The 12,593-nt window shown below is 32.8% G+C and overlaps 2 protein-coding genes across 2 annotated transcripts in view; one reads left to right on the top strand and one right to left on the bottom strand.

Moving 5' to 3' along the window:
- The window catches only part of LOC134271306 (uncharacterized), a 34,429-nt gene extending 28,014 nt beyond the window's left edge, over window positions 1-6,415 (top strand). Inside the window, exons 22-32 of the mRNA XM_062753535.1 lie at window positions 253-381; window positions 678-834; window positions 3,132-3,254; window positions 3,442-3,590; window positions 4,262-4,343; window positions 4,511-4,557; window positions 4,668-4,799; window positions 4,971-5,096; window positions 5,359-5,513; window positions 6,045-6,180; window positions 6,263-6,415. Coding sequence (XP_062609519.1) covers window positions 253-381; window positions 678-834; window positions 3,132-3,254; window positions 3,442-3,590; window positions 4,262-4,343; window positions 4,511-4,557; window positions 4,668-4,799; window positions 4,971-5,096; window positions 5,359-5,513; window positions 6,045-6,180; window positions 6,263-6,349 — 1,323 coding nt within the window. The 3' untranslated portion in view covers window positions 6,350-6,415. The remainder of the gene's footprint in view (window positions 1-252; window positions 382-677; window positions 835-3,131; window positions 3,255-3,441; window positions 3,591-4,261; window positions 4,344-4,510; window positions 4,558-4,667; window positions 4,800-4,970; window positions 5,097-5,358; window positions 5,514-6,044; window positions 6,181-6,262) is intronic.
- Window positions 6,416-6,785: 370 nt separating this feature from the next.
- On the bottom strand, window positions 6,786-8,369 carry LOC134271309 (uncharacterized). Its single transcript, XM_062753537.1, has 2 exons — window positions 8,236-8,369; window positions 6,786-7,739 (listed from the first exon to the last, which is right to left on the bottom strand). The coding sequence occupies exon 2, from the start codon at window positions 7,621-7,623 to the stop codon at window positions 7,057-7,059; it is 567 nt and encodes a 188-aa protein (XP_062609521.1). The 5' UTR covers window positions 7,624-7,739; window positions 8,236-8,369; the 3' UTR covers window positions 6,786-7,056.
- Between the last annotated feature and the right edge of the window lie 4,224 nt (window positions 8,370-12,593).

A 12,593-nucleotide genomic window follows, 5' to 3' on the forward strand; every position in this document is an offset into this window, starting at 1 on the left:
ATACAAACTGTATCATCCATTACTTTTTATGGAAAATGTTGGCTTAATCAATGAAGTTAAAACAATCGCTAAGAAAAAAAAATATACCAAAAATATATCAGAAAACATACTCTTCCCATCTCTGTCTTTTAAGTACTAGTTGCAACAAGTCTTGTAGCTCTGAACTTTTCTGCATTATAAAAAAATTTAAAACACTCGAACAAACACACATACATTTGCAATTTTTAATTAATATAACCCTGTCTTTATCAGATAAAATGTGCCCAATATTGGCCAAATAAAGGATCGACTTTAGAGTTTGGGCTGTACAGAATAGCAGTCCAAGCAGAAAAGAAACACGTCACTTACGTACAAAGGGCCCTTCGACTGGAAGACATGACGGTTGGTCATATTTTGCTATCACATTTACTTCATATACTCTTTGTTTTCTTATGTAATTTAATGACAAGCAACCTGAAGTCATTTTGTCCAATTTTTTTTACACTTAAATGAAAAAGAAGAAAATAAATTCAATCTTGGTTAAAACAGTTTTTTTGTTTTATAAACCGTTTTGCACTTTACAAGAGTAAATTGTCCAAACCCAGTTAATAGAGTATGATCTGGTGGCAATTAAAGTCTTTCCTTAAATAAATGAACAACCACGATCGAAGCACTTATATTTACTGGTGCCCTTACAGACCAGTGAGTGTCGAACCATCCACCACTTCCACTACATGGCCTGGCCCGACCACGGGACTCCTGATCACGTGCAACTTGTTGCGTTCCATCGTCACGTGACTTCTGAAGCGACAGATTTCATAGGTCCTATGGTTGTACATTGCAGGTATAGTATTGATCTGATGGTATTTTCTAGCAAAAAGCCGTTATTTAGGCGATTTCTACTCTTTACCAATCCATCAAATCATTTTAAGCGGTATCGCTACGTGATGAAAAACATCCCACTCTAGAAAAATGATTTTTCTTTCTTGATGTGTATTGCTCAAATAAAAAACAAAAATATAGGATTCACATTATAAAAAAAAGGCTGGAGCACTTCTGTAAAATCAAGGGTATTTTGATTGTTGCTTTAAAAGGTATGACATCTAGTACTTTCTACTTACTAATAGAAATTTTCACATAATTAATTTCATTTAAGTCAAAAATTTTTATCAAAAAACAGTCAAATTCAGCTGTCAATGGAATTTTCTCTTCAAATAATAAATTTGCCAAAAATGGTATGAATTTTTTTCTGAAAAATCATGTATGCAAAAGTAAATGTTAAATAGAATATGTATTATATTGAACCCCATCTTCCATTTAACTGATACAGCCTTAAATATGACTGTACAAGAAATTTGTGTCATTGGTGTTACTATTTTTGTTTTTGCTACAAAAGAGTTATCATTCCTGATAAGAGAATATCTCCTAAGTCATATTAATCACTTCTAACCAAAAACAACAGAAAAAGTTCTTTGATATTCATGATCAAACATATTGATGGACTTCAGAAGTAAAAAAGTACACTATACAGACTTTTTTTGTCAGTGGTGTTCCATGTTATTTCAAAACAATTTTAGATATTCATTGAACTTTTTTGTAAGATGAATAGGTGAACTGATAGCAATGTGGACAAAACTTTTATCTCTTATCTTAAAAGAGATACCAGATCATTTTATGACTAATACCTCAATTTTTGCATTACTTATAGTTTAACACCAATGACAGAATGGTTACACCATTGACAAAACAAATTACTTTTGGAGGCAAAATATATTTTCCTTTTTAGAAAAGTCATTTATTTGTATTCTACTTTGCAAACCTAATTTATGGTGTTTGAAAGTATTTTGATTTATTTTCCAATACATATTTTTTTATAAGACTCGTTTCAAATATACAATCCCAATGACAAGAGATCATATACATGTCAATGACAAACATTTTTTTATGCTCAGAAAATATATTTTCCCTTCTGAAAAATTCACAGGCCAAGTATGAAAAAGGTTACTTTAGTAAAGTAAAATTAGTTAAGTTAAGTCTTTATGTCTTATCTCTCTACAAATAGTTACCTTTTTATGGTAACACCAATGCAGTGAAGTAAAAATTGACAAGAGATTTTGATTTATACATTTTATGCACTTTCTTTAATGATATGGGATTTAAAACGTTATATCCGACACAGTTGAGATCAACTTCCTGCCACATTATTTTGTCTCTTTTTAAATTGCTTTTTCATTTTTGTTTTTAAAATCAACTTTATGAAGAAAAGTTCTAGAAAAATTTATATCTTTGAACTCCAAAGACTTGTATCTAAATAATAAATGTTTGTTTTGGACTGTGATGAAGTGACAATAATTGTCATTGGTGTTACCAGACTTCTTTTTGTTATAAGATCATTTTATGTTTCATATTTCATTTCTGTATGTTAATTGTTACATAAAAATTTTAATGTTAAATTTTTTTTAAGTGCTAGGTCATTTTCTGAAGATATTGGTGTTACAAGACATGAGTAACCAACCTAAAAGGTGTTATTTTTCCCTTTTAATAAGTTTAAATGTAAGAGATAACTTTATATTACATAAACCATTGAAAAAAACATAAAATTTTAGATTTATAAAGGCCGCCAAAGTGTGTCTTTTTATTTTTGTCTCACCAATTACAAATATGATTGAAAACATTTCACTGGACATGAAACTTTTCTTATCAGTAAACATTGTATTAGTAAATGTTTATTGTTGCATTCATAAGTTTTTCACTTGATTCTATACGACAAAATTTTATAAAAAGACCAATGACAAACACAGTTTGATAATACTTCCATACAAAAAAAATATTTGGTTTTAATGTTGATTATATTGTGCAGCTTTATCAATTTAATACAAAAAAGAAACAGAAATATTTAATTGCACATGAACCATTTAGCTGCTTTTTTTTATATTGACCCATTTAGGTGGAGCACTGGTCAAGAGTATTTTGACGGGAAAAAGGCTTATACTAGTGTTTTGCTTCGACTGTTTGTAATGATATATGAGAGTAAAAATTTATTCAAAAAACAGTCATTTAAGTCCTGAAACTTTCTTTCTAATATTTTGACAAAAACGAAATTCCAAAATGTGAGAATGATATATTTATGACGTTTGTGATCTAGTTAATTTGGAGGACTGGAACCTTTATCGCCCTGGACTCCCTCCTGAAGCAGGCTAAACTGACCAATCAGGTACAGGTGTTCAACTTCATCAAGCTGATGAGGAAGGACCGCATGAACATGATCCAGACAAATCTTCTTCTCAGGAGAGACCTCCCAATTAGTCCTATAGGACAAGGTGGTATTCATGATGTGATATAGTTAACAATAAGAACCTCTTATCTTAAAACGTTCAAACTTTAGGGAACCTCAATTGTTGAAGATTAAACTTTGCATACAGAATCTACAAACTCCTAAGCACTAGTATAATTTTCCTTTTTAGGATCAGTATCTGTATGTTTATCATACAATTTATGAAGCACTCAATCACAAAAACACAACCATAAAGAGGAAAGATTTTCCAAAAGAATTTTTTAAACTCGAAGATCCGTCTAACAAGTCAGTGAAAAGGACTTTAAAAGAATTTCAAGTAAGTCTTTATGTCTTATTCAAAGCTGATGCATCCTAAAAATTGCTGACTGCACTTGTCGTTTTGATATCATTAACGCAGTTTCAACTTCCTGCCATATTCTTTTGTCTCTTTTTAAATTGCTTTTTCATTTTTGTTTTTAAAATCAACTTTATACAGTTCTAAAACATTTATATCTTTGAACTCCAAAGACTTGTATCTAAATAATAAATGTTTGTTTTGGACTGTGATGAAGTGACAATAATTGAATTTATATGGAAATAGAATTATATTTCCTAAACATCAAAAGCATAACTTTTAAAAAAGAATTAAAGATGAAAAACAGCTAGATAAATTTTTCAACCAGTAAATATGGAAATAATAGATAACGAAGAATAATGAAGCTCAAGAGTCCATAGAAACGAAAAAAAATTAGGAGAACATTTATTAGAGTTGGAAACGTGTGTCAAGTGACCTAAATAGTGATGTCATGTTTGACAACGAAAATATCCGTAGACAGTTCAGTTTACAATGGAGAGAAACTTGATATGTCAGCATTCGTTAATAGCTTGTCTCGTTTTAGAAATTGTACAAACACAGACCATGCTCTTGCGTATCGAATGAAAAGGGAGATATAAATTTCATATGTCCGATGGATAATTGCTACGATGTTAATTTTTTTTGTTTTCAAGATACTACAAGACATGAGGGGTGTTTTCACTGCTGATAACCTTAATCCTAAACCTAAACGGAAAGGTATAAAGGCCGCCAAAGGTGAGTACCATTACCACTCGGCATTTCCCATATTTCTTCAGAAGACATTGTATTACTATTTTTTGTTCCCTGCTCTCTATTGTTCATCTAAAAGTCAAAGACTCGTTTAAGTAAATTTAGGATAAGAAAAAACAATAATTTTTGTTTATTTTTTTTCTTTAAACTAGGCCGAGATAGCGCTAGTACTGGGAAACTTCAAACAATTAAAATACCGGTAGGTAAATTGCTTTATTTGGTTTCACAGATGAGATTTCTATTAATCTTTTGTATCTATCAACTTTAAAAAATACAAAATAATTATAACGGTATATTGCACTAACCCAGGCGTACGGGGAGAGCCGAGGATTTCAGCTGGTACAGTCTTTGATGCCGACAATGGACGTGGACTTGTGGAACTTCGTCATGACGTCAGAAGCAGCTGTTGTCGTGTCTGTGGACAAACAGTCAAGCGATATTGTAGGTATCTTACAGATGCGATGTAGGATTCGACTTTGTTCTATATTATTTTTTTTAATTTTCACGACGGAAGGACAATTTTTTTGTGATCAGTATATACATGTACATTTAATGCCTTAATACCTTTCTTTTTTCATAAATTCTAATATCAAGTACTTAATGAATTTTTAGCTGGGGAGTTTTCTGCCTACAGCCGGTGAGACCCGTGTGACCAGTTATATGGCAATTTCCATCTCCAGCTCTGCCATCAACGAAAACGTCAACGCATCAGATTCAGTAGTGGAAATCACAAACAGAGTAAGGTCATTTATACAAATAAAGAATAGTGTGCGTTTTTACTATGATATTTTTTAAATTAATAGAAATGTTTATCCCTTTCATTTTCCCATCTGACCCATTGCTACACCTGTATACTAGTATCTGTTGTTTTGTTGATTTATTTCTTCAAAATACTTCATAATTGACGAGACAAAGGTAGCTACATTGTATTTAGGAATGAAGAAGTGGTAGGAAAGACATTATTGCATGTACTTTCATTAATGCATATCTTATTATAAAGAACACAGAACAGAGTGACGAGATCACCGTGATAAGATGTTGTATTGATGGAAAGAAATCAAAAATGACCGCCTCGGAAATGGCGAATCTGGCAGTGCTAATTGAACACACGGAAAAGGCCAGCTCACTCACTGGAGAAACTATTGTTCTGAGCAGGTAAATCTTTGCTTACAGGATTACTTTAATTTCAAATTATTGTTGGTTTTGTTTATATTTAACGATGGAAAAAGGAATAAAATATTAAACCTAATCAAAGTTAAAGCAATATGAGCTGTAAATAACTAATGTGTATTTCAATGACAGAAAAAAATGACGTTAATGAACTTCTGTTGTTCATATTTGCGTTGGAAGAACAAGTTATAAGCTCCGATTGAATCAAAATTACAATACATTATTGTCGTCCTGTATAATAATTATTTCTTATAAAACTGTATATTGGATTGTATAAAGAAGTCTTGCTTCTACTTTATTTTAGTCTAATTGATCATTAAGGTTTAAGCTACATACAAATTTATCATAATTACACATTTTAACAGCAAATAAATAAAATTTAAAAAATGCAGCTCATATTGCTTTAAGACAAAACATATATGTAAATCGTAAGATTTTCTGATTTTAAAACTGATTGGAGACGTATGAAAAATCTACATTTTGATAAAGAATTTCAATTCATATTGTCGATTACAGTGACGGAATATCAGGTCCGGGATTATTATGTGCCGTATCTTACGCTATACAAGACGCAATTATAGAGAAGTCTGTAGACATATTCCAAACCATTCGACAGTTCCATATAAGGAATCCAAAGTTCATTGCGACTCAGGTACGCCATTCTCTCATAGCTGTAGTTTACAACATTAAGTACAATGCATTGTTTTATTTAAATATTGGTGTTGTATTTACAGGAGGACTACGATTTTTGCTACCAATCGGTCAATGAATTCATGCTGACGGACAACGATTATGCCAATGTAGAAAAGGACCAAGAATAGCCTCTAGGATCCTTGACAATTCTTCTCATTTTTTAAATAATTTGAAATGAAGTGCTTTTATATATTTTGTGCTGTGTTTATATTTGTTTTATGTATTTGCTAATTAAAGGTGTCAATTTCAGAATAAAATCACCATACCATAACAAATAAAATTAAAAGATAAAGTCTTAATAATACTGTTTTACAATGTTTCACACTTGGCGTCATATTCATTGGTGAATTTGAGATACGTAGAAATTAAAATATAGCAAATGTTTATCAACAACTCAATTGTTTTCTTTCTACAATTTATCCACTGAATAGCATTTTTTTGCATTAGCAATATTTATCAAAATCTTAAATTACTTTAATTTTTAAAAATAATACCCAAAAATTTTTGTAGAATGATATTTTTCAGAAAAATGTATTATTAAAGCAAATCTAATGTAGCCAAATGTAATAAAAACATTCTTCTAGGAACGAACTTAATCCTTCAGTCAACGGCAGTCTTGTGATATGGTCATTCCAGTTAAAGGGTATTTGGTCAGTAGATAATCTAACAATAAAAATAAATTTTTAAATACATATACAATTTATTATTCATATGAAAACCCCAAAGTGATGCTTTGTGGAGATTTGTTTATCAAAATTGTCATTAACACGATCCCCAGTCTCCATAATCAATCGATAACTAACATTTGGTGCAATAAAGCATCACATTTTGAAGATTAAGGCATTGTAAGTTCCCTGTGAACAACCATAGTCTGAGGTGGAAGAGTTTTTGTCGTGCTGACTTCCGGTAGGGCTAAATCGTCACGTGACAGTTCCGTTTTAGCCGTTGTTACTTTTTCGCCACCTTCCCGATGGGAAACGCGGAAAAGCAGCTTTTGATCATCAATCTTTCGAGCATTTTCTGACGTCTTGGCAAAATGATGGCGGGCATCAGAATCATGTTTTTTCCAGTCGTTGTAGCTGTACTTCATTGAAAGCAATGTGTTCACGCTGTTTGTAATATTTCGTAAAGTAGCCAGTCTGTTTTGAACTTTTTGAGAGTACCTTCGAACTTCAGCAGTAAAAATCCGTTGACCGCGGTCATAAGCGCGAATCTTGCGCTCCGTCTCTTTTGTAAGGTCACGGTGAATCCGGTGGAGCTGACCGTGTCGGACTGGACTACGCATGGACTCGAATCTGACGTCATGCGTGGTGTCGTATTTGAGTTGCCAGTGAATCGGCGGTTGTCGATGTTCTTGGTCTTCTCCAGGAATCCGAAACTTTTTTTCTGTCATAGCCAACATTATGAAGATCAATTAATACTCCATTGTCGTCTAAGAAAAGCACTTCCAGAGACAGTCTTGATGTTCAAACAATCTACACTTCCGTCATCTGTTGGGCAACAAAAGCGTCATCGTGGCTAAAAAAAAGAGAGAGTGGACGGAGAGTGAATTTAGTCGTTTTCTTTAAACATGTATCTTCCAAACAAATATGAAAAAGCTGTGTCCAGTAGCGTGTTTCCAAATCAATTTTACCGCTCATATTTACAGACCTTTGACATGATATGGCACTTTTCTAACGTATGTGTTTATTGTTGATGTCCTTAGAATATAAAATAAAAGGCCGCTGAAAACAACCAGGTAATCAATTTTTGTTTATTACCTTTAGACACAACAGTGTCAAATTTAACCAATCGGACACTTACATTTACGTTCAGACATCTGAGCCATCTTTATACCTTTGCAATATGTGTAAAGTTCTTCATTAAAAAAAATTAAGCAATTTAGATGTATTTTATTATAGACATTTTAGAATCCATAGTTTACATTGCGATTTTTTTTTAACTTTCTATATTAAAGGATATTTTCAAACAAAATGACATAAGAATATATTCAAAAAACCGTTTCAGTACAAACCTGAATAAGAAATAAGCTACTCCAAATGCAAAAATAAAATCAGTGAAGGGAAAATATCTCTGTGACTTTAAAACAATAAAAATTCAATTTGTAAAAAAAACATTGAATCGTTCGTTGGGCTCAAGGGTTGAACGTTAGCGCGCGATCTCAAATGTGTAATCTGGTCACGCATCACGTGGTCTATTAAATGGCAGACGATTTAAACGTGGTGCCTTGTCTTCTACAAAGGATTTCTGACATACAATATCTAAGATACTATCTTTTGCGATAATGGTATACCTTTGATAATTATATGGCCCCCATGTAAGGTTGTATACCAACAAAAACTCTTGATCCTTTGTTTAGAAAACAAAACAATGTATACGATTTAAAAAGAAAATAACCTCTTTGTAAAAATCAAACACCTTAATACATAACCTAACTGACTCAAACTTTGTACAGAAATGTGTGTATTTTTGCGCAAATGAAGTGATAACCACTTGAAATGAGTGAAATCACATGATCGACTCCATTATGCAAGAACTATCACGTTATCCTTCTGAATACATGGCGAAAAGACACTTTTTATGCCCTCATACTAGTACTCAAATATTCGATGGCATATAGTTTTTGCCCTGTACGCCTGACTTACTTTGAATGAAATGTTTTTGACCTTAACCTTTGTGTTTGACCTACTTTTAAATAACTTGGCCATAACTTTTGAATAGTTGGTGCTAGGACTTCCAAATTTCACAGGTGTACGTATTCCTTGTCACAAGACATCCCTCGGTTACCAACAGTTTTGACCCAACAGTGTTTGGCGTTTGGCCTTCGTTTGAAAAACTTAAACCTTAGCCATAAGTGTTGAACAGTTAGTACTAGGATTTTTTCATGTCCTACACTCATGTGAATTCCTTGTGACAATACCTTTCCATTAAATTTTGTCCTTTTCCTTAACCCTGCATTTAAAAAAGACCATCCTTGGTCATATGTATGAACAGTTGATGCTAGGGTTTCTTATTTCAAAGACATTTTCCTTGTGACAAGACCTTTCTTTGGGTAACATTATTTTTTTTTATCTCTTGCATGACTTTGGAGTTTGACTTCTTTTCGAGAAACTTTAATCCTCGCCTTATGCTGCAGGGATACGTGAGCATTTGTGTTTCGAATAAAATGTGTTTGTGAAGCACTGATGTCCGTGTATGGCAGCTTATGGCGAAGGTTGAAAATTCTCAAATGCAAGTCAAACTCCAAGGTCAAGGTAAAAAAAATTGTTGATATCAAGTGGAAGATCTTTTCATAAAGACTACACCTATGAAATATGAAAGCCCTAGTACCACTCATTCCAAAAACAGCGTGTCACTTTGGTTGATGGATTGTGCTAAAGTTTTAAGTGTTGGTCACCATATTTCTCATCGATTGGATATTTGATTTCAATTAAATAAATACTTTGCATATGAAACGGAGAATCCAGCATTACACTGATAATACTGACCAATCGCACTGATTAGATTATATACGAGTACTACATTTGTAGTAAGCAGCAACACATGGTCAGTCAAAATCCAGTCAAATCTTCATTTGAGAAATCATTGAGAAATATGGTGATTTAAATCTAAAGCTTTAACGCACTGTATCAAACAAAATGTCATACTGTTAGAGTAAATGTTCAAAAGTTATGGTCATATGGATACTTTTTTTTTTTTTAAAGTGAGTCAAACTATAGGGTCAACGTCAAACAATATTTATACCAATACATTCTTGTCACCATAAACACATGGCGTATACCGTGTGTGAAAGCCCTAGCACCAACTTTTCAATGGGTATGGCCGTATCTGTCCGAATTTTCTCAAGCAGAAAGCTACGGTTCTGCCGCTAGGCAAGGTTATAGTTTGTAGGGTTTTTTGTAAAAGTGGGTCAAACTCCAAGGTAAAGGTCAAGAGGTCAAATTTGGTGGTACCCAAAGAAAGATCTTGTCACAAGGAATACACTTTTGAAATATGAAAGCAATAGTTCCGCACAATAAAAATTTATGGGGAAGTTCAACGTTTTTGCTAAAACTAACCTTATTATACTCCCCGCTTGAAAAGCGGGAGGGTATATATTGATCGGGATGTCCGTCCGTCCATATGTATGTACGTCCGTCTGTTATCAGCAACTCCTCTTATACCATTGAAGGAAATTTAATAAAACTTTCACATAATCTTTGTTGCATATTGTCATTGTGACCTCCTATTTTACTTTTTGATCTGAAACTTATTTCGGGTCTCTCAGAGCAAAACATGGATTGTGCCATTGTAATAAAATGGGAGGCAGGGGAGGGTATCATTTAATGAGCTCATTGCTCACAGTATACCTCTTAAGTTTCACATGGTGGTTTTACTATTACCAATAATTGCTTAGTTAAGTAAATGAAGTATCTAATTAAATATAACCTAAAGTGGTAAAAAAAAAATCAACTGACCCTTTTATTTGTCTCCTTTCTGTCAAATCAACTCAGATTTAAATTCTTTCATGTATCAATTATCAACCCTCAAAAGAATGTAACAACTATGTGAAGTCAGTGTACATTTCAACCAAATGTTAATATTTACATACTACTGTAATTTGTGTCAGCGCACAGATTTAAGAATGTAATTTTATTTTATTAAATGATTTTGCAATAGCCAGATGTATAAGAATAATTTAAAAAGAAAATCTAGCTCACAGTTAAATTTTTTCAATAAATAAATGAGTGAAAGATTGTTGACTCTTCAAATATTAGTGATTGTCAGAAACAGTTAACTATTATGATAAGAAATACTCTACGTTGGGGACCACATTTTGAGTCAGAATAGAAGACAGTGTTTATAAGGGGAAATAAAATGACTATTTAATTTGTATTATCAAAAAAAAAAAAAAAAAAATTATCTGAAAAACACTTGCTTTTTCGTGCAAAATATTTTTTAAAAATCCAAACAAGATGACGTTTTCAAACCGTCTTCTTGTAATTTGTTTGTTTTGATAATTATGTAAATGTTTGATTTTTAAGATAATAAATTAATTGGTCCTTATTCATACTAAAACAAATCCTGTTTGTGGGAATGGGATGGACCTTTGAATGTCCACTCTTCTTCAAAATCTTAAAAAATGACGAGTGTGTCTTCTATAGAAAGGATGGTTATTTCCATTCTTATGTCGATACGATAATTATATCCTGGTGAGCTTGAGACAAAAGATACTACAAAGTCTGACACATATTTGGACCTGAAAAATACGTTAATGGTAATCTAACAACTAAGCTCTATGATAAAGGTGATGACTTTAACTTTTCAATCGTCAACTTCCCTCACTTATACAGCAATATACCTTCATCATCTGCACATGGATTTTATATATCTCAGTTGATTCGATACGCAAGAGCATGCTTTACGTATGAACAATTTCTGAAACGAGGTAAATTATTGACAAACAAGTTGATGAAACAAGAACATCAGCAGTCTCGTTAAAAATCATCATTTCGTGAGTTCAATGGTCGATACAATGACCTTGTCAGCAAATACAATTCACCATTGAATCAAATGCTGACTGACTTTTTTTCACACTTATTGTTAGTCCATTGTTATTTCCTGATCATGACAAGGAGCACATGGCGGGTGTGACTGGTCGGCAAGGGATGCTCACTCCTCCATGACACCTGAATCCATCTCTTATGTTTTGGAGGCCCGTGATTGCGTAGCTTCTATGTTTTTGAATACCATTGTTACTGCAATAATGTTTCAGAATCTTTATTATACCCCGCTTGAAAAGTGGGAGGGAATATAGTAATCGGGATGTACGTCCGTCCGTCCGTCTGTTACGCTTTGGGGTACCCATCTCTTCTCCGAAACTCCTCCTATACCATTGCATGAGTTTATTGAGACTTTCACAGAATCTTTCTTACTTAGTACCATTGTGACCTCCTAACATGGACACTGTCGTTCTTTCTATAATATTGAAGGGTATCCATCTCTTATCCGCAACTCCTCCTATATACTACTGAATAAACTTTAATGAAAGTTATCCAGATTCTTTTTCCATTGTGAACCTCATATTTTACTTTTTGATCTGACACTTCTTTTGGGTCTCCCAGAGCAAAACATGGACTTTGCCATTATTATCTTATGTGAGGCGGGGTATCATTCAGTGAGTTTATTGCTCACAGTACCTCTAGTTTTTGCTTTGAGGTCGATTGGTGGTCAAAAAACGAGAATTTTCTACAAAAACTGGTTCTCTTAACTCCCTTTACATTTGTTTTAAGTATAGAAGCCAACTCATCTTTTGGAATATACTTTTTATTCGCCAAAACGTGTGCAATAAGTTTTTGGAAATTTTATTTTCACCACAGGATGAGGGATTGA

The sequence above is a fragment of the Saccostrea cucullata genome, unplaced genomic scaffold (assembly GCF_032062105.1).
Source record: "Saccostrea cucullata isolate Sc308-1 unplaced genomic scaffold, CSIRO_AGI_Scuc_v1 ctg2045, whole genome shotgun sequence".
Lineage (NCBI taxonomy): Eukaryota > Metazoa > Mollusca > Bivalvia > Ostreida > Ostreidae > Saccostrea > Saccostrea cuccullata.